Source organism: Brachyhypopomus gauderio, unplaced genomic scaffold, assembly GCF_052324685.1.
Source record: "Brachyhypopomus gauderio isolate BG-103 unplaced genomic scaffold, BGAUD_0.2 sc49, whole genome shotgun sequence".
Taxonomy (NCBI): Eukaryota; Metazoa; Chordata; class Actinopteri; order Gymnotiformes; family Hypopomidae; genus Brachyhypopomus; species Brachyhypopomus gauderio.
In genome coordinates this window covers 72,501-100,000 of record NW_027506874.1, presented here as the reverse complement: position 1 = coordinate 100,000, position 27,500 = coordinate 72,501, and the positions used below count along the sequence as shown (strand labels likewise).

The 27,500-nt window shown below is 43.1% G+C and overlaps 1 protein-coding gene and 1 long non-coding RNA gene across 14 annotated transcripts in view; both read right to left on the bottom strand.

Moving 5' to 3' along the window:
- Positions 1-27,500, bottom strand: part of LOC143487703 (NACHT, LRR and PYD domains-containing protein 3-like) — a 267,073-nt gene that overhangs the window by 190,046 nt on the left and 49,527 nt on the right. For all 13 annotated transcript variants that reach the window (XR_013124337.1, XM_076986787.1, XM_076986788.1 and 10 more), the window contains exon 13: positions 1,081-1,257. Coding sequence is in view for 12 of the 13 variants with exons in the window: in XM_076986787.1 (XP_076842902.1) it covers positions 1,081-1,257 (177 nt within the window). In the remaining variant the exon portion in view is untranslated. The remainder of the gene's footprint in view (positions 1-1,080; positions 1,258-27,500) is intronic.
- Positions 5,361-16,267, bottom strand: LOC143487709 (uncharacterized). The gene is made up of 3 exons (XR_013124339.1): positions 16,236-16,267; positions 11,977-12,051; positions 5,361-6,814 (listed from the first exon to the last, which is right to left on the bottom strand). It is a non-coding gene; the product is annotated as an uncharacterized LOC143487709 (long non-coding RNA).

The window sequence follows — 27,500 nt, the reverse complement described above, 5'->3', positions numbered from 1 at the left end:
CACATGAACCCAGACAGACCCAAAACATGGTAATACAAACACTCCTGTACGTGTACATGCGTGTGTGTGTACGTGTGTGTGTACGTGTGTGTGTGTGTACGTGTGTGTGTACGTGTGTGTGTACGTGTGTGTGTACGTGTGTGTGTGTGCGCGCGTGTGTGTGCGCGCGTGCATGTGTACGTGTACGTGTGTGTGTGTACGTGTGCGTGTGTGTGTGTGTACGTGTGCGTGTACGTGATGTGCGTGCGTGCGTGTGCGTGCCTGCGTACGTACGTGTGTGTGTATGTGTGTGTGTGTGTGTGTGTGTGTGTGTATGTACGTGTGTGTACGTACGTGTGTGTGTGTGTGTACGTGTGTGTGTGTGTGTGTGTGTACGTGCGTGCGTGTGTGTACGTGCGTGTGTGTACGTGCGTGTGTGTGCGTGCGTGTGTGTGTACGTGTGTGTGTGTACGTGTGTGTGTGTACGTGTGTGTGTACGTGTGTGTGTACGTGTGTGTGTGTACGTGTGTGTGTGTACGTGTGTGCGTGTACGTGTGTGCGTGTACGTGTGTGCGTGCGCGTGTGTGTGTATGTACTTGTGTGTGCGTGTGTGTGTATTTGTGTGCGTGTGTGTGAGTGTGTGTGTGTGTGTGTATAAAGAGTCAATAAGTCAGTAACTCACTCTAGTATCTCCAGTGTACAGTGTGGATCCTCCAGTAGAGCAGAGAGCTGCTTCACTCCTGTACGTGTACATGCGTGTGTGTGTGTATGTGTGTGTGTGTACGTGTGTGTACGTGTGTGTGTGTGTGTACGTGTGTACGTGTGTGTGTGTGTGTGTGTGCGTGCGTGTGTACGTGCGTGTGTGTGTGTGTATTTACGTGTGTGTGTATGTACGTGTGTGTGTATGTACATGCGCGTGTGTATGTACGTGCGCGCATGTGTGTATGTACTTGTGTGTGCGTGTGTGTGTATTTGTGTGTGCGTGTGTGTGTTGAGTGTGTGTGTGTGCGTGTGTGTGTTGAGTGCGTGTGTGTGTGTGTGTGTGTGTGTTGAGTGCGTGTGTGTGTGTGTGTATAAAGAGTCAGTAAGTCAGTAACTCACTCTAGTTTCTCCAGTGTACAGTGTGGATCCTCCAGTAGAGCAGAGAGCTGCTTCACTCCTGAGTCTCCTGGTTTATTGTAGTACAGATTCAGCTCTCTCAGGTGTGATGAGGGGTTTGACCTCAGAGCTGAACACAGAGCAGCACAGCCTTCCTCTCTAATACTGCAGCTAGACAGACTGTAGAGAGAAGGAGAAAAACTCACACTTACATCAACACACATGGGAACACAAACATCTCTCTCACTCCCACACACACACACGTTGCCTTACACGCACAAGCTCACGTGCGCGCACACACACACACACACACACACACACACACACACACACACACACACACACACACACACACACACACACATGCCTCACTCTCTCTCCCCTACCCCCCAGAATCCAACAGGAAGCACATGAACCCAGACAGACCCAAAACATGGTAATACAAACACACATAGAGGAGAACAGACAGACAAGTTGTGAGTTGTGATTGGTCAGCATGTGGTGAGTTGTGATTGGTCAGCATGTGGTGAGTTGTGATTGGTCAGCATGTGGTGAGTTGTGATTGGTCAGCATGTGGTGAGTTGTGATTGGTCAGTGGTTTCAAACACTGGTCTATCTGTATATCTCTATCTCTCTCTCTTTCTCTCTCTCTCTCTCTTTCTCTGTGTATCTCTCTCTCTAGTTCAACAATTCTTTATTGGCATAAATGCAATAAAATACACTGTTGCCAAAGCAACTAATATGAAACACCTAAAAATAAATATAACATAGATAAGAGATTACAGACAATATTATAGACTCAATTACAGACAGAGTTATAGACACTGTAGGAGCCAAAACGGTTATTCATGTGTATGTTTTTGTTTTTTCATTTGTTCTTCTTTTTTGTTTGAGTGTGCTCCACCTATTGGTTGCAGTGGATGGGCCACGTGGATAAGAACAGGTGTTGCTACCTGGAGGGTGTGGCCAACAGGACAGGAAATAACCACTACAGACACAATTATAGACAGTGTTACAGACAGTATTATAGACATAACTATAGACAGTATTATAGACACAATTATAGACAGTGTTGGACAATATTATAGACAGTATTATAGACACAATTATAGAGAGTGTTATAGACACAATTATAGAGAGTGTTATAGACACAATTATAGAGAGTGTTATAGACACAATTATAGAGTGTTATAGACAGTGTTATAGACACAATTATAGACAGTGTTATAGATAGTATTATAGGTTGGAATAGAGCACTAGAAATTGCGTTATTTGCATTATAGAGTTTTTACTTATCAATAAGAAAACAGGAAAATAAGAGTCAAGATGATTTCTAAATATGTAATAATAATGTAATTTAATATAATAATAATATAATAGCATAGTAATAATATTAAAATATAATAATATTCATCATCATCATCTGTTTTCTTGTCCTCACTGGTTGTCTCAGTGTCACTGCAGCACTGGAACTCAGGGGAGACACTCATTACCTTCCTGTAGAATTCATTTATAATGGGGTCAAATTTAGGACATTCAGTAAGAAAGTGCAGCTCTGTCTGCACCACTGAGAGATCACAGTGGGAACACAGTCTGGTCTCTCTGTGTAACCAGCTCTGTCTGCACCACTGAGAGATCACAGTGGGAACACAGTCTGGTCTCTCTGTGTAACCAGCTCTGACTGCACCACTGAGAGATCACAGTGGGAACACAGTCTGGTCTCTCTGTGTAACCAGCTCTGTCTCCACCACTGAGAGATCACAGTGGGAACACAGTCTGGTATCTCTGTGTAACCAGCTCTGTCTCCACCACTGAGAGATCACAGTGGGAACACAGTCTGGTCTCTCTGTGTAACCAGCTCTGGCTGTGTCGGCCAATTTCAATGACCAGACGGAGCTCACTGAGCCATTATCATCATCATCCTCAGTTTCTTCTCATTTATTGTTGTCATGTAGGTCACTAATGTGTAGTCTCAATTTAGGGTCAAATAGCATTGGAGTTTGTGTTGTGTAGTTTCTCTCCCTCCCTCTCAATCCCCCACCTCTCTCCCCCTCTCTCTTTCTCTTTTCCCCTCTCTCTCACTCCTACTTTCCCCTTCTGTCCATCTATTAGGTAACATTCAGGTTGTACACTGTATGCTGCATTTCTGTCATGTCTAACATGTATTGTCTCATATAACCAGTTGTAATGTGCAGTTGTGTTATGCTAATCAGTCTTGTGTTATAGGAAATGTGTGTGAATCTCTGTTGTTCAGATAACATCATGTAATGTAGATGCTAAAGTCAGTAATTGTATTAAATTGGTTATGCATATTCATGACCTTACACCAACACATTATTATTTCTAATTTATCTGTTTCAATTGTTGGTGGGTGGGATCAATAACCCCAGTACAGAAACTCCCTACAGTGTTACAAGTCTTATTATGATTTTGTACTGATTCTATGATGCTTTTGGGAAACTCCCCCCAGTGCTGTAATGTCTTTATAAAAATACTCACTCAGCTTTTCTGGATGCTGTGACCACTGGCATCAGTCTCAGTAGACATTCCTCTGATGGTTCATATTTCCTCAGGTCAAACTCATCTAGCTCCTCTTCTGAGTTCAGCAACACAAACACCACAGCTGACCACTGATCAGGAGAGAGTTTAGCTCCATGGAGACGACGGTCACTTCCTCTGTTCAGGTATGTTTGAACTTCCTGCACTAGAGAATGATCATTCAGTTCATTCAGACAGTGGAACAGATTGATGGATTTCTCTGGAGAGAGCTTCTTCCTGATCTTCTCCTTGATGTACTTGACTGTTTCCTCTGTGCTGTGAGAGCTGCTTCCTGTCTGTTTCAGTAGACCTCGTAAGAGAGTCTGATTGGACTCCAGTGAGAGACCCAGAAGGAAGCGGAGGAAAAGGTCCAGGTGTCCATTCTCACTCTGTAAGGCCTTGTCCACTGCGTTCTTAAGGAAGTCAGACATTGTTGATCTTTTAAAGAAATTTTTTTTTTTCTGTTTCAACACATTTGTGTTGTTGGAGATGAAAGAGAGAAATGCATATAAAGCAGCCAGAAACTCCTGAACACTCAGATGTACAAAGCTGAACACATTCTCCAGTTCAAACTCCTTTCTGAAGATCTGGGTACACACTCCTGAGTACACGGACACTTCTTTGACATCAATGCCACACTCTCTCAGGTGTTCCTCATAGAAGATCAGCTTGCCCTTTTCCAGCTGTTGGAAAGCCAGTTTTCCCAGTGCCAGAACAATATTTCTAGTCTGGTGAGGATCAGTGTCAATTTTTCCATGGTACTTTCTGTCCTTGTGTTTGATGTTAAAGATCAGGAAGTGTGTGAACATCTGAGTCAGAGTCTTGGGGATCTCTCCACTCTCTGCTTCACCCAACATCCTCTCTAGAACAGTGGCTGCAATCCAACAGAAGACTGGAATGTGGCACATGATGTAGAGACTTCTTGATGACTTCATGTGTGAGATGATTTTATTGGCCAGGATCTGATCACTGATTCTCTTCCTGAAGTACTCCTCTTTCTGAGGGTCACTAAACCCTCGTACCTCTGTTACCTGGTCAACACACTCAGGAGGGATCTGATTGGCTGCTGCTGGTCGAGAGGTTATCCAGAGGAGAGCAGAGAGAAGCAGATTCCTCATGATGAGGTTTGTCAGCAGCACATCCACTGAGGTTGACTTCGTTATGTCTGATAAGCTCTCATTGTTATGGAAATCTAGAGGAAGTCGACACTCATCCAGACCATCAAAGATAAAAATGACTTTATAAGCATCACAGTCTATTAACTGTAATGTTTTTGTTTCTGGGAAAAAGTGATGAAGCAAATCCATCAGATTGAACTTTTTCTCCTTCATCAAATTCAGCTCCCTAAAAGGAAGTGGAAATATGAAGTGGACGTCCTGATTGGCTCTTCCTTCAGCCCAGTCCAGAATGAACTTCTGCACAGAGACTGTTTTACCAATTCCAGCAACTCCTTTAGTCAGCACTGTTCTGATGGGTTTGTCTTTAAAGAGGTCATTACATTTGATGGGTGTCTCCTGTGTTGCTGGTCTCCTGGATGCTGTCTCAATCTGTCTCACCTCATGTTCATTATTGATGTCTCCACTCCCTCCCTCTGTGATGTAGAGCTCTGTGAAGATCTTATTCAGAAGAATTGAGCTTCCATGATCTGAAATTCCTTTAATTTTTTTATATTTCTCCAGTAGTTTGCGTTTGAGCTTTTGCTGATATCCAGAGATCATCTCTAAAACAACAGAAACACATGATGACAGTAATTTTATTTGTTTGCACTAAACCCACATGAACTATGCCACCTTCAGATATGCTGATAGTAAATAGCAAAAATGTATTTATTTGACATCAAGATCAATAATCTATATGGTCATGGTCTGGTGGTTAGGGAATTGTGGGTTGTGACCAGAGGGTCGTGGGTTTGATTCCCAGGCCTGACGCCATGACTTGAGCAAGACACCTAACCCCAACTGCTCCCTGGGTGCTGGGCTAGGGCTGCCCACCGCTCTGGACATGTGTGCACCACAGCCCCCTAGTAATCACTAGTGTGTGTGGGTGTGTGTGTGTGTGTGTGTGTGTGTGTGTGTGTGTGTGTGTGTGTGTGTGTGTGTGTGTGTGTGTGTTCTAACTGCACAGATGGGTAACTGCGGAAAACAGATTTCGATTGCGGTGCAAATCACAATTGACATGAAATGTGGCAACTATAATGTTCTCACAAATAATTCTTCTACGAGCATTTAAATGCTGAAGGCTCTTCTAAATTATTTTTATTGATATATGATTAAACAGTATGTGCTAATGGCTGTAAAATACTTCAACAAATGTGTTTTATTATGAAGATTAAGTATGAACAGTGTATTGTTTGTCTATTGTTTCTCAGTCAGATAATGCAAACCAGTCAGATTTACTAAAGTGTTTCTATGCTAATCAAAGATGTCTGATCCAAAATTGCTTGTAACATGCAACAGCTCAGCTGGGGCTAAGCCATTTTTGGCCTCCAGAGGGAGACACAGATCAGCCACACCTGTCACCCAGCCCACTGGAGTGCAGCTCACAGGCCCCCTGGTGGTCCGTGTTAGTTAAAGAGATCTTAAGGGCTGTCTGCTGAGTCTCCTCTATTCCTCCTCTCTACAGTCTTGAGTTCTGTCTTCACACTCTTGAGTTCTCATCATTCTTCCTTGGTTGGAAGAGACGTTTTTAGCAGTTTTAATCATGTCAGCCCTTTCCACTGACATCTTTAGTTGTTTAGGTTCTCTGTGCTGGTATCACACTGGTTTGGTCACCCTGAGGGTGATGATTTGATCCCTCAATAGGAGTTTTGGGGTTGAGGTTATGGGCGTGTCTGTAATCATTCCCCACGCCCAGCTGGGATCAAACATCTACAGTTCCAGAACCTTTTTATTGGTGGAAATACAACAAATGGTTCCAAATTAGATTCACAAACCAGAGCAGTTCTGGTTCCTCATTGGTGGAAAAGGGTCGATCTAGTGCTTAGTGCTTGATCTTGTGTTGTCATGACACCCCGTCTGCTTCCATTGTGACCACGCCCCCATTTGACTGAGTGCTTCAGTCATATATAGTGTGTGCATATTGTTATGACCCTGTCTTTTTGTGTTCGGGAGAAGCCTATCTGTTACAGGGAGTCCAGTCCATGTTCCACTCCAGGAATCCCTGATGTCCCTGGGAACATGAAGTCTCCGCCCTCGGCTTCCTGGTATATAAGGAGGAAATGAGAGGATCCCCGTTGCGATTCAGCCTTGCCGACCTTGTAGAGATTGTGAACTTTGAGATATTGAGATACTGTGTATGACCTTGTGATTTGGATTTGGATTTGCGTGCTCCTTTAATATAACTGTATAGAGTTGTGTATATAGATATATGTATATTGGTGGTTTGTGTGTGCACACGGTGAGTAGGAAGTGGCTGCCATTTTGTTTGGGTTGTGGGTTTGTATCTGTTTTGTATATAGGAAGTCAGAGTAGTGTTGTCTTTTGTTTCACCCTGTTAGTATAATTATGTCTGTTTCTTTCTAGTATGGTTTTTGTTAGTTCTTTTGGCCTGGGTCACTTCTGACGTTTGTACCTGTGTACACTTTGTCCTGTAAATATATTCTGTTTGTGAAAATTTGTAAATACACCAATACTTTACATCTTCTTGGATCACTGTGTCATCCATATTCCACCCCTTCACTCCCCTGTTACGGCCTAGAGCCTAGATAGGTCGTAACAATATAGTATATTGTACAGTGCATCTATATAGACAGGGGTGGCCAACCCGTCAGAGACCAAGAGCCATTTTGTTTACTTTGTTATGGCAAAGAGCCACATCATGAGTGGTGAGTGTAATTTGTTGTGTGTTGGCGAGTGTAATTATTAGCTGTGAAGACAGTCAAATTCGTGTTTTCCACTACGCCGGTTTTAAAAGTATTAGCGGCTCGCTAGGCTTGTAAACAAACCGCGCACCACGAAAATGTAGCAGTGTGTCGCCCCATTTGTGCAGGTGAGCCCGCGGACCGGCTGGGGAGCCGCGGGTTGGCCACTCCTGTATATAGACTATGATCATGCAAGATTGATTGCAGTCTCCTGTGTGATTGTGTAGCTGTCAGTCTCCTGTGTGATTGCACTCTCCTGTGTGATTGTGTCAGTGTCCTGTGTGATTGCACTCTCCTGCAGAGTTGTATAATCCAGGTTCAGAAAGTAAAAGTCCTCACCAGGATTTTGTTCAAGCTTGCTCTGCTCTCCTGTGTGATTGTGTCACTGTCCTGTGTGATTTTGTCCAAAGTGTGGGTCACGTTCAAATTTTCCAGCCCACAGCCTCTGTTGACCGTAGCATTTTATATTTCACCAGAAGATGGCATTGTATACTATACTATACTATACTAAGGCTGGGCGATATGGAGCAAAAATAATATCTCGATATTTTTTAGGTGAATGGCGATATACGATATATATCTCGATATTTTTTCTTCCCAAAAGGTAACAACAAAGAGGCAGTAATAAATCAAATCTACGTCCCAAATGAGTTGTGCGAAGAAGAGGGGCAGGACAGGGCGAAAGTTGTTAAAAGAGAAACTCAAGTAAATTCACTATTCACAGTGTTGTTCATTGAACACGCTCATTTTTTCGTTAACGTTGAACTGAACGAAACACATTTTTTAATAACTTGAACGTGAATTATTTCACATTATGTGTCATGAACGGTAGACATCACTGTAAATGAACGTTGGAATTTGTTTCCATTGAAAACTGAGTGATTTCTGTTTTCTATTTTGAAACGCAACGAGAGAAAGTTCCTCCCTCCTGTATTCTCGCTGGTGCCGCTTAAATCATGCATCACCAGACAGAAATGGTTTTGACGTTATGTGCGCAATGCATTGTGGGCAACGTAGTGTCCGCATGAGAATAGTTAACATACTGGCTAGTTAATAACATACTGGCTTCCGCACGACGTTACCCGTGATGAATTGCAGCAGAGCGGGGTAGGCATAGCACGTATAAGAACGTATAGTGATTTCTAGCTTGTAGTTTCTTTATTTCCTAGTTGGATGTGCACGGTATTCACGCCTTATCTGTGATTCGTAGTTTTGATTAGCTTCATGTTTGTGTATGGTTAAAGTCTCTGTTCCATTTTCAGGTTCGTAGTGTTTTAGGTTTCATGTATGGCCGTTACTTGCTTCCCGTGTGTTTGTTCATGTCAGTGTATGTAACAATTAGTTGTACTCTTGTGTTTGGTCTAGTTTTGTGCCCTTGTAATTTCCGCTGCCTTTTAGTGTATTAAGCGTTAGTTCTCTATTCATCATGCCACGTCATTCGCGGTCCACTCGCGTGTCATCTGTAAATGTAAGATGTGAAATAAAATCTAATGAGATTGTACTATCTACTTCGCATTTGTGTCTGCCCCTTGATTGCGCAACAGCCAAATCGTGAAAAAAGTATTTGAATATCTCACGAAAAAAAGTAAAATGAACTGAACTTTGAACTAGTTCATAATTAAAATTGTGAACTTTGAACGTGAACTGTTCATGAAATACTTCCACACTACTGATGTAGCTCCTCGTTTAGGAACTAAATCATTCACAGTGTGAGCACTGCTGCTCTCTCCGCTGTTGGCCATGTTTATTTTGCGCGCTGCACGCATAACCTGTGTCCTTGCGTCATAATGTCGCGATATAGCGAAATCCTATAGAATAAAGAAATGTACCGGTATTTTTGTGAACAATATTATATCGCCCACCCCTATACTATACTATATAGAGGTGTGCCAAAAAATCCATTCATATATCAAAAATCGATTCTCATTTACTACGATTCAGAATCGATTTTAAATGTCCCAAAATCAATTTTAAGTCATGGTGAAGTCTCGCATTACGTAATTACAAAACTTTACGCAGACTTTACGCAGCAGATTCTGGGACACACTCATGTGCGGAAAAGTTTTAAAACAGATGGAGGAAAGAGATATTCAACATGTCCGGTCTTCATTTAAGGCAAAAATATGGGTTCATTTTGGTTTTTACCGAATGCCGGGGAAGACCGAACTGAGGGTTTTCCATCCACCGAGTTTTTGCGCATTTTGAAAATGTGCATGAAAAAAGCTGGATGGAAAAAGTCCAAAATTCAAAAAAAGCCCCAAATATCGCAAAAAGATTTTTACGCTAGGAGGAGGTGGAAAAGTTAGACTATCGCATTGCCAAAATTCGGAAAAACTGGATGGAAAAGGGTTTTTCGCAGTTCTGGAGAGAGCAAAAATTGAATTTAACTTTAAAAAAAATGTTTCAAAACCTCAACGTGCAAAAATGCGTAACTGCCAGATGGATGTAAAAACCACTATTGTTTGGCGTCCTCTCACGTGATATAAAGTTTATTCGCATAACTGTAATGAATGAAAACAAGGCTTAATTCGCATTTTTTTCTGCCGAAACTTGGAAATTGCGCATTATTTTTTCGAAAGGTTTGGATGGAAGCACGCAGAGCCGGAGTGGCTAATCGGGAGATTCCGGTGGATTCCCGATGGGCCGGCTCATATCAATCTCTAGTTTGGGCCGATTGGGAGTGAAAAATAATTTTGGGCCGGATTTGGGCATGAAACTCCCGGGCTGAAAAAGGGGCCCACTCCGGCCCTGGAAACACGGTAGTAGCTCGTTTGTAAGGCGTGTGTACGCGGTGAGCACGGGAACGTTAATATAGAGAAGGGTGAGAAATAATATAGAGAAGGGTGGACCCAAGTGCCGGCTCGCAAGATCAAGACAATTGACACTTATCAAATGTATTAGCGAGAGGGAAACGCGCACAGCAACCCAGAACAAACAAACAAAACAACGCGGAAGACTCAACGCGCAAAAGAATAGAAACCAAAACCGTGAGGGTACGGAGTAAAAATAGAAACAAAAAACAACGCGGAAAATACAACGCGTGAAAAATAACACTCAACCGTAGTGAGATTCGAGGAAGAAACAAAATAACAACAGTAACTAAAAAACAGCGCGGATAAATGCAACGCGAAAACGAAACCAAGGACGCCAGCAGAAGTAACTGGAAAAAAAAAGCTGCAGCAAAATAAAACCCTTCCCAAAAATAAAGGCAAAACAGATAGGAAGAAATACAGGATTGGGAAAACTTGAGATGGGTCAGGAAGCGACGCAGGAGATAGATACTCGAATAAGTAAAGAGAAAGCATAACAGAGAGAGGTGGCGAGACCATTAAACGATAAGCAACCACAGAGAAAGCAGGGACCTGGCTGTGTATGGTTACGCCGGTTTAGTCTGGGACTGACTCTGGTGCCCCTAGCAATGGCTGGGGGAACTGCATCCGAGCCAGCCCTGAGAGCTCGCAAAATGAAGCTCAAGAATTTTGGTAACAACAAAAACCATTTTATTTTACTAAAGCACTTTATTTTTGTTAATTAAATGTGAAAGACACTTAATTTTCTGTATTTATCATTCTGTCTTGCAAAGCAGACTGTAGTAGATCATGCAGATTTTATAAACTGAAGCAGATTTTTATAAATCAAATCGTTTTTTGAATCGAAAATCGATTTTGATTTACTATACACTGTGTCCCCCTCCCCAGAATACCAGGCTGAATGGGTGTGGCCACCACACATGTCCACCTCACCAAATCTGGACAAAAAGTCTGGACACCCCTGGTGTAAAGTGTCCTGTGTGTTTGCATCTTCTTCAATATATCAGAGATGTGGATATTCAGATGTGATCTTCAGTACATAATCAGTGATGTGTATATTCAGATGTGATGTTCACTACATAATCAGTGATGTGTATATTCAGATGTGATCTTCACTACATAATCAGTGATGTGTATATTCAGATGTGATCTTCACTATATAATCAGTGATGTGTATATTCAGATGTGATCTTCAGTACATAATCAGTGATGTGTATATTCAGATGTGATCTTCACTACATAATCAGTAATGTGTATTGTCATGGTCCCCACGGTAACCCCGCTTCTTTGTGTGCTTTTATTTTGAAATCCCTTATTGTGTCTGACTTCATGCCCCACCTTGAACCCCGCCCCCTCCTCATTGTTTTCAGGTGTGTCTTGTTTGGTTCTGTGTTTTATTCAGTGTATTTGTCCTGTGTTTAGTCTTTTGTTATGTGAGTTATTGTAAGTTCCACTAGTTTTGATGCTGTGTGTAATCTTGCTGGTCCATGTCTTTAATGTCTTTATGTCTCCCCTGTTCTGTGTATTAATTTTCTCCTTTAGTGTTAGTTGGTGTATTTGGTTACTGTTTGGTTTGTCTTTGTTTTATGTCAGTATATTCTGTGTAGTGTTGGTCGTTTTGTTATTAAACTACTTCAGAGTCCACACTTGTGTCCAGCCTACCTTGCCCAAACGTTACATGTATAAACAGACCTTCACTGAGTGCAGGACTCCCTGAAGATCCTCCAGTCTGAACTGGGATGGTGCTGGAACTGGACTTTTCCTGAGCTGGAGGAGAGAACAGTGGAAAATACCAACGTTATTAACATAATTAACTTTGTATAAAAGAGGATTTGGCCTGAGAACTGCTGTATTCATTTGTTTTTATATACTATACTCTCTCTCTATATATATATATATATATATATATATATATATATGTGTGTGTGTGTGTGTGTGTGTGTGTGTGTGTTTATATAAGGATTGGGGCAGGTGTGGGGTAAATGCAAAGTAAGAATGCTTTAAATATAGATGTGTTAATAGTTTATTTGTTAATTAACAAAATTAATGAAAAGAATCAGTCAAGCCCACTACCCCTGTGTGGTGCTTTCATGTGTCACATCTGGCCCCGCCTTCTACCCCTGTGTGGTGCTTTCATGTGTCACGTCTGACCCCGCCCTTTACCCCTGTGTGGTGTTTTCATGTGTCACGTCTGACCCCGCCCTTTACCCCTGTGTGGTGTTTTCATGTGTCACGTCTGGCCCCGCCCTCTACCACTGTGTGGTGCTTTCATGCGTCACATCTGGCCCCGCCCTCCACCCCTGTGTGGTGCTTTCATGTGTCACGTCTGGCCCCGCCCTCTACCCCTGTGTGGTGCTTTCATGTGTCACGTCTGGCCCCGCCCACTACCCCTGTGTGGTGCTTTCATGTGTCACGTCTGGCCCCGCCCTCTACCCCTGTGGTGCTTTCATGTGTCACATCTGGCCCCGCCCTCTACCCCTGTGTGGTGCTTTCATGTGTCACATCTGGCCCCGCCCTTTACCCCTGTGTGGTGTTTTCATGTGTCACGTCTGGCCCCGCCCTCTACCCCTGTGTGGTGCTTTCATGTGGCACGTCTGGCCCCGCCCTCTACTCCTGTGTGGCGCTTTCATGTGTCACGTCTGGCCCCGCCCTCTACCCCTGTGTGGTGTTTTCATGTGTCACGTCTGGCCCCGCCCTCTACCCCTGTGTGGTGCTTTCATGTGGCACGTCTGGCCCCGCCCTCTACCCCTGTGTGGTGCTTTCATGTGTCACGTCTGGCCCCGCCCTCTACCCCTGTGTGGTGCTTTCATGTGGCACGTTTGGCCCCGCCCTCTACCCCTGTGTGGTCCTTTCATGTGTCACGTCTGGCCCCGCCCTCTACCCCTGTGTGGTGCTTTCATGTGGCACGTCTGGCCCCGCCCTCTACCCCTGTGTGGTGCTTTCATGTGTCACGTCTGGCCCCGCCCTCTACCCCTGTGGTGCTTTCATGTGTCACATCTGGCCTCGCCCTCTACCCCTGTGTGGTGCTTTCATGTGTCACGTCTGGCCCCGCCCACTACCCCTGTGTGGTGCTTTCATGTGTCACGTCTGGCCCCGCCCTCTAACCCTGTGTGGTGCTTTCATGTGTCACGTCTGGCCCCGCCCTCTACCCCTGTGTGGTGCTTTCATGTGGCACGTCTGGCCCCGCCCTCTACCCCTGTGTGGTGCTTTCATGTGTCACGTCTGGCCCCGCCCTCTACCCCTGTGGTGCTTTCATGTGTCACATCTGGCCTCGCCCTCTACCCCTGTGTGGTGCTTTCATGTGTCACGTCTGGCCCCGCCCACTACCCCTGTGTGGTGCTTTCATGTGTCACGTCTGGCCCCGCCCTCTAACCCTGTGTGGTGTTTTCATGTGTCAAGTCTGGCCCCGCCCTCTACCCCTGTGTGGTGCGTGTTCTCTTAGTTCCGCCATTGTTTTAGTTGTCTTAGTTTTCCTTCTGTTTGTCACACCTTCTGTTTTCCCGCCATATGTTGAGTTTTGTCAGCTGTTCCTGGTTTATCCTTGTGAGTAGTTGGGTTTATATTCCCTGCATGTTCGAGTCTTTCCTTGTAGGTCTATGTGTTTATTGTCATGTATCATTTGGTGTAAGTTCACTTGCTCTCATGTTCATGTAAATCTGAGACTCTTGTGCTCACTCACAGCCTGGTTAGTGCTAGTCAGAGTTGTATAGTAACGAAGTAGAACTACTTCGCTACTGTACTTAAGTACTAAAATGCTGTATCTGTACTTTACTGGAGTATTATTTTTTTTCTCCTACTTCCATTTTTACTTCACTACATATTTTCCATCAGTTTAATACTTTTACTCCGATACATTTTTTTACGTGCTATATAGTTACTCGTTACAATTATAAACGTGTTAGCTGGCGCTGTCACCGTGTCAAGTGATCAGGCTGTCTTATGAAAAAACTGCGCATTCTCCGGTCGCATCTCGTTTACTCTGCTGCTGCCTTCACTGAACACTTGAGCTTCGTAATTTAGGTTCGCTCGACACGTCGTGACTGCCGCAAGGGTCCGCGCGGCAAAAATGACGCAATCGCGGCGGCTCCGCCCATGCGCGTTGACCACACGCGCGCGGTCGCGTCGCGAGGTCGTGCACCTCTTGATTTTTGTGCGTGCGAAGTTACAAGGTAGAATTCATGCACTTGTACGGCACTTTGACGGTCAATTTTCTGTATTTTCCAGCACCTTCAGCTTAATTTACATATTTATACAAATACACATATATTCCAAATAATTTGCTTTTTATCTCATTAAAAGAGATGGTACCGTGTTTGGTAACAGCAGAATAGCGCAGTAAGCACTAGTTAGGTTAGATATCTTAGCTAACTAACCTAATTATGTTCATGGCGTGCTGCAGAATTCACTTAACATTAGCTGGCAATAAAGGCGACGTACTGACTAATCGTGTCCATTCTTATAGTGTAGTGTTTTTATAGGGAAAGGGCATTTAATGAGGGTAAACGCAGGGCAGTAGGCTCACCCTTAGAATCCGACAGACGGATTTTACGTCCAAAATACACCTCGTTTTCTCAGCTAAATTAAGGCGAATTTGTACTTCTGCGTAAAACCTACGATATAGCAAGACATAGGTTATCTGTTTTTTGTGTACGAAGTGTTAACCCCAGTTTTTTAAGTACATACAGAACACTTGTACTTGTGATCTTTGACATCTTTGATTTGTAAGTGATATATAAAAACTAATGATAATCAAACTTTGATGGCTTTCTTTAATTAATTCAAAACACAATACTTGTACTTTTTACTTTCAGTACTTGAGTAATAAATTTTAGACTAAACTACTTGCAATACTTAAGTACAAAAAATGCTGAATACTTCTGTACTTCTACTTAAGTAAAGTTTTTAAAGAACACTTCAACTTCTACTCAAGTCAATGTTTTGATAGAGTACTTGTACTTTTACTCAAGTATGGGTCTCGAATACTTTATACAACACTGGTGCTAGTGCACGTGTCCATGTTGTTCTATGTTCTGGTTAGTGCTAGTGCACGTGTCCATGTTGTTCTATGTTCTGGTTAGTGCTAGTGCATGTGTCCATGTTGTTCTATGTTCTGGTTAGTGCTAGTGCATGTGTCCATGTTGTTCTATGTTCTGGTTAGTGCTAGTGCACGTGTCCATGTTGTTCTATGTTCTGGTTAGTGCTAGTGCACGTGTCCATGTTGTTCTATGTTCTGGTTAGTGCTAGTGCATGTGTCCATGTTGTTCTATGTTCTGGTTAATGCTAGTGCATGTGTCCATGTTGTTCTATGGTTGAACTTCCCTAGTCCATGTTTTGTTGAGTATGTGTATCATTACTAGTTTTTCTGTTGGCTTTAGTGTTTGTAGTATCAAGTGTTTTATTCTTTATGTCTATTCTGTCTTAGTGGTTATTGGTTTCTGGTCTTGTGGTTGTTTTGTATTCTTATGTTCATCGAGTTCCCGTTTAGCGTACAACTGTTACCGTTAGTTCTCCTGTTATATTTTAATCTCGTCTCCATCATGGGTTTAGTTATTTTGTTCATAATCCCTCCCCACCCTCTCCTCTCCCTGTCAGCACAGCTGGGCTTCCAGATGTTACTGGAGTCCCTGTAAATAAAACGTGTTCTTCTCAGCTATTGTGTTCACCTCCCAGCTCCCCGACATTACAGTCAACTCTAAATCAGATCAAATTTGTGTGACCACCCTGTGTCTTCAATGCTTCCAGGTCCACTTGCACAAAGTCAGACATTTTGTAGAATTACAGTCAGGATTCTGATTAATCAATGATACCAAACAGCTGATAATGATCTTAGAAAGAAGATTTACAACTGTGAGAATTGTATTCATGACCTTCGTATGTATATAAACCCAGTAATTATAAATAAATATAAACTGTGGTCTCTGATCATCTCAAAATTCAGATTCATCTCTTACCTCCATATATAATGTTCACTGGTCCATGAAACTGATTTCCATGGAGCTGAGTAGAACAGACATTCCCTCCTTTCTGAGCTGAGATGTTGTTCTGGACTGGAGTAGATCCCTCCATCTTCTAATCAGACGTTACTTCACCAACACCACTAAACATCAACATATGAGGATGGCATTAAATAAGTTAGTGTTTCACATGTGTGAAATAGCACCACCCAGAGTATGACACAGGTCAGTGTGTCTCACAGTTTGTTTATTCACTGAGATCTGCAGTCAGCATTATTAAACAATTATTAAATAGTAAACAAACAGCAAATTATATTTTATTATTTGAAAAATTTAATAATTTTTGAATAAAATAATTTAAAAAATACAGGATAAGTTTGTAGATGGTTGGCTGTGAGCAGGTTCATATTATTAGTACACAGTTCAATCCCATAATAAAGGTTCTTTCACATATGAATACATTAATTCAGATCCCATCAAATGATGTTTCCAGTAATTTTTCAATTTAGGAGTATTGAAAAGAAAACTGAACTTGTAAATAAATTTACTGATGACAGTCTACCACTCCATTAGCTCCTCCCCTAATGATGATGTTATATCTCTCCTCATTAGCTCCTCCCCTACTAATGATGTTATATCTCTCCTCATTAGCTCCTCCCCTACTGATGATTGTATACCTCTCCTCATTAGCTCCTCCCCTACTGATGATTGTATACCTCTCCTCATTAGCACCTCCCCTACTGATGATGGTATATCTCTCCTCATTAGCTCCTCCCCTACTGATGATGGTATATCTCTCATTAGCTCCTCCCCTACTGATGATGATATATCTTTCCTCATTAGCTCCTCCCCTACTGATGATGGTATAACTCTGCTCATTAGCTCCTCCCCTACTGATGATCGTATATCTCTCCTCATTAGCTCCTCCCCTACTGATGATGGTATATCTCTCCTCATTAGCTCCTCCCCTACTGATGATGGTATATCTCTCCTCATTAGCTCCTCCCCTACTGATGATCGTATATCTCTCCTCATTAGCTCCTCCCCTACTGATGATGATATATCTCTCCTCATTAGCTCCTCCCCTATTGATGATGGTATAACACTCCTCATTAGCTCCTCCTCCTTCTATATACTCCACTGTATATACTCTGTACTGTATATTCTGTATGTACTCTGTACTGTATCATAACGTGTATACTGTATGATACAGTATGATACAGTTCAGAGTATTTGCAGTATTGTAATGTTCTAGCCACATACAGATAAGTTGACAAACACAAAAGCTGAGAGAACAAGGGTTTATTGGCCTTTTCAGAGTCTTTCTCTACTGAAGGGACACAAGGGGACACATAGCCAATCTGTAAAGAAGAATTACACTGATGCTTAGGGCACAGTGACATACAAACCAGCCAGATTAACACTAAACAGAATAACTTTCAGTACAAACACGTGAAGAGAATTAACAGACAGTACGATAGACACCAGTGATCAGTGATGACAAGTACACATTGGAACAGACACCAGGCAGCATATCAAACATTAGGACAAACAAACACCGAAACAGACTAAAGGTAGAGACAACGAATAAAGGAAAAACTGAAACTAAGAGTAACACACAAGACAAGCGCACAAAACGTAGAGGGGAAACAGGACAAATCTAACAACTTACCTAATCTACCGACTTCACTGAAGAACACAAGGGGCACCAGACTGTAGGAACTAAACAACACAGAGGAAAACAGAACACAAAACTGATAGAGAGGACAGAGAGGGACTAAAACACAAACCGGAATACAAAGGCAATAAATACGGAAGCAAGAGTCCAGGAAACTGTCAAACAGAGGAAACGCAAAAGAAGAACAACAATCAATGAGCGTCCAGGCTGGAGTGAGAATGAGGGGTTTAAATACACGAGTGAAGACAAAAACGAGACACAGGTGAACCTCATAACTAGAACGAGAGGCTGAACTAAGGTGGGGAAAAAAAACACAGAAAATGGAAAATACGACAGAAGGGGAAACCAAATGTTAGGAACAGCACGTGACCTCCCGGAATATTCTGTACACCTGCTGCTCGTTACTCCACTCTTTTCACAACTACTTAATCTTCCCCCTCCCACTTCTGGATTGTGAAGTATTGTTGCCATGCCACATACCAAGCGTTCTGTCCCTCCTGTGTACCGACCTCTGCTCTCGTTCCAGACCTCGTTCCCAGCCTAGTCCCACTGTACTTTCATCCTTCTGTCTACCCGCCGTGACCCTGGACCGCCCTGACCTCGACTACGACTAACCCATACACCACACACGCTCAGCGGAGTTATTCGTCCATTCAGGTGTTCTGTATTCACGTCTCTAATAAAAGCAACTATATTCCACATTTGGATCCTTGTCTGCCTGGTTGGTTCGTTACACCAAGAATGTGATAGAGCAGGGGGCGGGGCCATCTGTTACAAGTACATACTATATCATACAGTATATACTGAATATACTCTGTACTGTATCATACTGTATATACTGCATTATAACATTGGGAATATAGGTTTTCCGTAAATACAAATTCTCTACAGATAATTTATTTAAACATCTTTATTTCATGTCTAATATGTGTAGTCTTAGTGCGCTTTTGGAATATACTGTATTTGCAACCACCAAAGCACAATATAACAGATTAACATTAGGAGTTTTATTACTACTGTCTGACTACACTAACACTAGGAGTTTTATTACTACTTTCTGACTACACTAACACTAGGAGTTCTATTACTACTGTCTGACTACACTAACACTAGGAGTTCTATTACTACTGTCTGACTACACTAACACTAGGAGTTCTATTACTACTGTCTGACTACACTAACACTAGGAGTTCTATTACTACTGTCTGACTACACTAACACTAGGAGTTCTATTACTACTGTCTGTATTATCTATCACAGACTCACATACTCACCGTGTTCCTCTGAAATAGATTCATATGTCTCATAAAATGATGATCCTGCTCAGTCTCTCTCACTCTGATCTGAATCTGTTTGTTCTGTTCAGTTTCTCATATGACTCTGTAGGAGGTGGAGACTCCAGATTCAGGTTTATCTCCATATTTTAACAGATAATTATCATACTGGCTCTCTCCCAGTGCTGAATAACAGCACCAGAGTGGGTCACAGGTAAGTGGTTCACAGGTGAGGAATGCAGCCAGACTGCTACAAGTACACACACGTTGTATCATGCACAACATACAGAACTACTGTAAATAAATGACACCTCTCTGATCTGAGAACAGTGTAGCTGCATGTAACGCCCGTGGTGTCTGGGAGCAATGAGGGGGATTCATGTACTGAGCAGAGTGTAACGAATCAAAGGGGTGTGATGCAAACGCAAGTATCAATGTGATTTATTAAATTAAACAAAGACCAAAAGGAACAAGAGAGAAAAACTAAGGACAGAAGAATATACACTACAGGCATGATAATCTGTCACCTTTCGGCGAAATTCGCCATTTTGAAGTTGAAAAGGGTGACCTACGCGAATCGTGTAGATCCGAGGATTTTTTTTTTTTTTGGAGGGGGGGGGTCCGGCAGATCGGCAGATATTTTATAGATATATATATATATATTATCATATTGACTTAATAAGCATACAGAGCACTTCTGAAATCGGCAATTTCAATGACACAGTGGCCAGCAATTTCCGCCCAGATCCATCATAGAGGCCAAATTGCGTTTATACGAACGTTCTTCATTCATGTTGTGACGCTAAACGGGACGTGAAGCAGGACCTAGTGATATCTACACCGGGACACGGCAGAGAAGCGTACATTTACCATTACATTTAACAGATCGTACATTTACCAGTGGATTTAATTGGGTGATTAATGGTTTCAATCGTTTTCATATTTTCCGGTAAAACAAAGTTACTGCCGTTCGCTACAGCGTTGAACACTGTCAGAGCTAGCCACAAGCTCCTGTGATAAATAGGTAGATAGATAGGCCTATTAAGTTCGCGTCAACCCCGTGTATTTAGCGGTGACATAAAATAAGAAACAAGATTTTTTTTCTAGTGTCTGTAGTTCTAACTGGTGAATCCATGGACGTGTGAGGATAACATTCGCGCCAGGGCTGAAAAGCTTGAAGATGCAGTTGCAAACTCTTGTCATTTGATAGTCTACCCTGTGCTTTAGCCCATGTTAGAAGCCTTTTGTGACAAAATAAAAACACGTGAACCCTGGTATTTTTTACACTCATTTTCGCCGCTGATGTTATTTATTGGTTCATTAAGACGTAATGGTTTTGACTGAGCCATCCGGAATGGTGAAAGCAGCTTCTCGCGTTTACGGATCTTGTCTCCGTCAAGACAGGTCAATATTTTTCAGCGCGACATTACTGTGAGAGAAGTCAACAGGGAAGACTCTGGGTTTCAATGGTCTACTCTGCTTACTCGCACCTCTCGAAATTTAAATCTTTTTTTTTATCTCTGAATCTGACAGTGTCTGAATGTCATGTCTGACATGTATTATGTTTAGTATCTCTATGTTCAATGGTTCAATTATTATTGTTCACTTCTTTTTTATTTATTGTTCAATACTTTTCAGTATTGCTCTAATTTTGGTTTGATAGATAGATAGATAGATAGAAACAACCACCCCGTCAACAGTCACTGTACCAGCAGCACCCCCCCCCCCGGTCTTTTCACCTTTTTAACCCCTGACACATTTTCATGTCTGACACTAGATTAGCCAACATTAGATAGCCAACACGGCAACCAAGCAACACACTAAATGAAACACCACTTAAACACAATACTAGAAATCTTTAAACTTAGACACACCACAGGAAGGACTACTTTACTTACGACAACGGATGAACTAACAATCACTAAAGCATGACACAACCACAACATAAATTGGACTGAATCAACTGGATGAACAAGAAGACTAGAATGCACAGGGAATTAATGCACACACTTAGAAGCGAGAGACGAAGGCTACAACAGAGTCTTAACTACTAAGGGGGACAGATTGACGGGGAGAAATATATGAACGAAGAACACATAAAATAGAGAGTCAGGGAGGGGAACAATATGCGAAGGGAAAATACAACTAACAAGGAACAACTAAAGTAAACCAGCAGAGAGATAAGAGAACTAAAACAGGGATGACAAAACACAACAAACCAGACCAGCACACGGGATAAACGAAGGGAGAGCACAGGCTACTGAGCGCAGAGAGAAACATACACAGGCTCATGCAGGAAACATGGCAAACACAATGACCGACATCGAGAGGCTAAAACAGAGGGGATAATATACTTTGACACAAGGAGGAGAAACGAGACGCAGGTGAAAACACTTGAGGACATGGGCGTGACAAACAGGAGGGAAACCAAGGAAACGGGGAAAGTAGGCGGGACAAGGGAGGAGGGCGGAGCTGGACGTGACACAGAGTGAGGTGTCGTGAAGGACAATCCAAAATCAGGGTCATATAAATAGACCAAGGTCAAATCTGACAGTGAGTTATTCATATTTAATATTTTACAAAGACTACACCAAACAGCTGTAGAAGACAAGAAGCTGTAAACAGACTACACTGGACAAACCAAGGAACACTAAGAACAAACACCTGGTAATACTAATGAGGGGCGGGGTTACACACAAGGAGGGATCAGAAAAACACTGAAACCAGACTAAGAGGACAGAGGCGGAGCCAGACATGACAATGCAGCTCCCAGATCAGAGGCCCCTCCTGTTCAAAATTACAGTGGAGGAACAGACCTGCCCAGCTAAGAGTATTTTACAGTCTGTTCATTGATGAACTGATCAGAGATCAGTCCAAACAGAGGGGGATGTTCAGACTGCAGGTTGAAGTCTGTGCCAGTGCTGTTTAACTGTGTACTGATGAACTGTATCTGTACCAGCAGGATAGGGGTAAACATCTGTACCAGCAGGATAGGAGTAAACATCTGTACCAGCAGGATAGGAGTAAACATCTGTACCAGCAGGATAGGAGTAAACATCTGAAGAGACTTTGAGAATGCTGGTGGTCACGTGAATCCAGTGCGTGTGGTAGGAGGTGTTGATGGTGTGTGGAGACACCCTGATGATCTTCTCAGTTGGTCTCACGAGCCTCTGTAGATGCTGGTGGTTTGAGATACCAGTGCACATATCAGACAGCTGTTAGACATGTTAGACAGCTAGTCAGGATACTGTTGCCCTGTAGAAGGGGCTCTATGTGGCAGTGCTCATGTTGGTCTTCACTGATGACTATTCCATAAATGACACATGTTGTTTTTTTTTGCACCTGCCCCCCACGTACCCCCCACCCCACACCCAAGACTAAGAGGCAACGCCCCCCCCCCCACCCCCGAGCCCCCCACCACCACCAACCAGGACAAGCACACAGACACCCCTGGTCTGCAGCCGCAGCCCTCCAGCCCCAGGAAGTCATTGACACAAGCAGCCCCCCCAGGGTCACAACTAAGCCCCCCCCCCCCCCCCCTGCCCCCCCCCCCCCCCCAGGGTCAATCCCCAGCTACCTGCTAGGCCACCGGGAGACGAAACCACAGCCATCCACCCCGACTAAGTAATGGAACTGATCAGTGGGAACCAAAGAGCATTAAATTACTCCTACTGGTTTTTAGAGGAAGCAGACATTCCCTCCAGACTAATGTCATCAAGTAATAATGGGTAATATGCAGATCTTTTTCTGATTTCCTATTAATGAGGATGGTTTTCTTGGCGATGCATAGGGCAGTGAGAACTATGTGTGATGTGTTTGCCTCCATAATGTGATGTGGGGACAGAGGCAGCAGGAGACAGAGGCTGTGAGCGAAAGGCTTTATTATCCATACTTAGAATAACACAAATACTCAGGACACTTGGTAGGACAAACACAAAGGAATACTTAAACGAATGAAGAACAGCAGAAAGTCCACAAATAGGCAGAAGTCTGAAGTGCAGAGCAGATTATCCCACATAGTGAGGTGAGGATATAGGCTGAATGCACAACACTGGACAACGCGACCTGTGGGGATTTATACAGCCCAAACCTGATTAAGTGACAGGTGTCAGTACTCCGGTGATTGTGATGGTGGGAGTATCTGGGAATGAGAGGGTGTGTACTGTGATGAGGTGGGCGTGTGTGCTCGTAAGTGAGTGTGTGTGCCCTCTGGTGGCGTCTGGGCTGACCCACCGTGTCACATAACCAATTCACTGACATCTCAAATCCTACAAATGAGATGCCACTCGCTCGCAGTGGTTTAATTACGCTAATGGAGGAACATTCACTCATAACCATAATCTATAATAATAAATCCTTTAAATTTACAGTGCTGTCGTTAACGGTCTACCACTGTAGATTCACGTACCCTCCTATAATCTGAATTCGACGTTATTGCTAAACAGTATTCTGAACTAGTAATTTAGAGCCGTCTAGCTGGATGTTGGCTAGTATCTTTCACTCAACATAATTTTCAAACAAAAGTTATGAACCATCTTCATTTCAACAAATGGCGATTCGGGGCTCGTCAGGATGATTTATGCAAGTGGCTGATTCACAGAGTCACTCAAAAGAGTCTTTAGATGCCTGTCAGCAGAGGCCACAGTCAAGTAGCACTGGACACACTAAGTGCCACAATCATGTGCTGCTACAAAGTGCCATTTCTGGGTGGTACAGTGGTCACTTTCATGCTGCTTACATGCTACGTACACGCCAAACAGGGAAATTTAACAGAAAGACGCGTCTCCCAATTACCTGAATGAATTTCACAGACTTTTTTTTCAAGTAATAATGGTTTCAGGTTCAGGTTTTGGTGACACTGAAAAAGCTCCATACAAATGTTCATGTAATTACAGATTAGGTAAATAGGGTTGAGGTACTGACTTTAGTTTAGGTGCAGTACATTGTGCTGTGCTTTCTGATTGAGCTCCCTTTGTGGTCTTGACATCTCCCAAGATGCAACAGTTTTCATATACCTAAATTGTTTAATTTTCATCCACGTCTGGTAATGATCTCTGTACTAATTAGAAAATATTACAAACTGCAGGTTGTATTTCTCTACATGGATCCAGGATTTGCTTGTGTGTCATTTACATGATTAGACTTGACAACAAGGTAATATCCATTAAACCATCATGCTTAGAGATTTTCATTCAGCAAATACCCTGTTTACGGTACCATAGATTGATGCATACAATTTTACCAGATCAATAATGCGTTATTTATCAAGTATGTACGTTTGCATCAATATATACATTCATTCATCCTTTTATTGATGCACACATACATCACACCATTGATTACTGCATCCATTCAGTGTGTGTTTAGTGGATGATCCATTGTTCTTCCTGATATGTTTGACAGCGCTACCTCGTAACTGAAGGGATTTAAGGTGTAAGTGTGGACAGGTTTATGACAGTCTGTGCCCTTTAAAACAGTGTTGAACACACAGCATTTATATCCTACTCATAATGTGCATCTTAGTATAAAACAATTATCACAGGTGTTGTCCTATTTCATATATGGGACAGCTGCCTCAGAGTTTAGCAACAATAACTAAAAGATACACACAACATAATATTGTGATTTTCCATGTTTAAAAATCTATAATGCAATACTGTAATATTTCTGTGCTTGAATGTTTGTTTTTTATTTCCTTGAGAAAACCAAAGAATCTTCCCTTATTCACCCTGTTCACCCTGTTCACCCTATTCACCCTATTCACCCTACTCACCCTATACACCCTGTTCACCCTACTCACCTTATACACCTTATTCACCCCACTCACTCTACTCACATTACTCACCCTATTCACCCTATTCACTCTACTCACTCTACTCACATTACTCACCCTATTCACTCTACTCACCCTACTCACTCTACTCACATTACTCACCCTATACAGCCTACTCACTCTATTCACCCTACTTACCCTATTCACCTTATTCACCCTATACACCCTGTTCACCTTATTCACTCTGTTCACCTTATTCACCCTATTCACCCTGTTCACCTTATTCACCCTATTCACCTTATTCACCCTGTTCACCCCACTCTCTCTACTCACGCTACTCACCCTGTTCACCTTATTCACCTTATTCACCCTACTCACCTATTTTTCCCCATTAATATCTAATAAAAACCCATGAAAGAGTGAATTCACAAAAGCTGAAGCGTGAAGTGTTGTGGGATCACTGTAACATAATACAAAAAATAAGTATGAACCAACGTACAACTGAGTGCAAAATAAATATTAAATTAAGAGCAACATTAAGATAAAAACGGTACATTCAGAAGAAAATATGCAACTAAGTGGTAACAAGGTTTCCGTAGGTGAACCTGCAGAAGGATCATTAAGCAAATAAAGTTCCCTAATGTCAAATGTCTTGAATCTCATGAAGATATTCAAAGGCCCAGGGGCCATATAGGATATGAGCAGTGTTTAGAGTAAATAATGAACCTTTGATTTGAACACATGAAGGACGCTCTGAAGCATCAGTGTCCATTTAACGGGTAGCGCCGCACGGCGTCTCCTCCCTGTCTCTGTGTCTCCGCGAGCCTCTGGGAAAAGAGTTTTGCAGCTGCATCTTTGTTCCTGCAGGGTGGATGAGCTGTGTAGACACCCCGCCTGCCTGCTCTCCTCCACCACCACCCCGCCTGCCTGCTCTCCTCCACCACCACCCCGCCTGCCTGCTCTCCTCCACCACCACCCCACCTGCCTGCTCTCCTCCACCACCACCCCGCCTGCCTGCTCTCCTCCACCACCACCCCGCCTGCCTGCTCTCCTCCACCACCACCCCACCTGCCTGCTCTCCTCCACCACCGTGCGCACCTCCTCAGTTCCCTCTGGTCCGAGCGGAGTGTTTAAAAAAACTCGGCGCCTGCCGCTCGTAGGTGTGAGGTCGGTTTCCCCACACACGGTGTGTGAGTCTGGGTCTCACAGCCCTCTCCCTCTGTCAGCGTGCGTGGGGTTTTCCTACTTCTGTGTCCCTGCCACAGCACCGCACGGCGCCCGGTCCTACCCGGGGCTGAAGCGGCGTGCGTGTGTCTCGTGGCCCTCCGTTCTCTCCGTCCTTGAGTGGTGGGTAACTACTAGTTCTCCACCCCCCCACCGCTATGTGTGCTCCCCTCCACTGGGGACAGGGTGGGCGCTGATGGGGAGGCCCCTGGGTGCTCTCGCTCTCATAGGACGATCTCCAAATTCGCCAGAGGAGGGCGCCAGAACGCTTCCTACAGAGGAAAGTAAATTCTTGTGAACTACAGTTTGGTGAATTTAAGGTACATAAACTGTTCTTCGGTTGCTTAATGGATGTGATTTGTAGTAGTAAAACAAATTAGAACAAATCATTTGTTTTACTACTACAACTCACATTCATTGATTCGTTGCTTACTACAACCCATCTCACCCTTTGCGCTCCCAAAATGCTGGATTTCTCCTAGTTACAAAAATTTGTAAGACTACAGCCGGAGGCAGAGCTTTCTCCTTTAAAGCCCCTCAATTATGGAATAGCCTTCCAGCTCCAATCCGAGATTCTGACAAAGTTCCAATTTTTTTATCTAGACTTAAGACTCACCTATTTAATCAAGCCTTCAGTTAATATCCCCCTTGTAAGGTGTGGGGCTTAGACTTTGAGATTTCTGGTAATCTATGTTGATGCTGTCATCCAGCTGTGTCATGACACAGGCATGAAAATGGGTCAGGGGTTAAAAAGGTGAGAAGACCGGGGGGCGGGGTATGTGACGTCATGGGGATACGGCGACGGGGCGTTGACATGTGACGTCATGGGTATACTGCGACGGGGGTGGGTTGGGGGTGGCTGCTGGTGTACGGGGATACAGCGACAGGTGATGCCAAATATTACGGAGCTTGTAAGGTGACGTCATGTAAAAAATATAATAACGCGTGGCCACGACTTACTAACGCATGCGAACGACTTACTAACGCGTGCGAACAAGATAATTAAGTATTACTTTATATAAAGCCAGGTTTACCTTCCTTGGGCAGTCAGTTCGCGAACATCCCTGGGATGTGTTGGCTTTGCTGTGAAAAAATAAACTTTGTTGCCGTGTGTGAAAGGCGTGTGGTTAGATCTGACAGTGTTCAACGCTGTAGCGAACGGCAGTAACTTTGTTTTACCGCAAAATATGAAAACGATTGAAACCATTAATAACCCAATTAAATCCACCCAATTAAAAATGTACGATCTGGTAAATGTAGTGGTAAATGTACGATGTGGTAAATGTAGTGGTAAATGTACGATGTGGTAAATG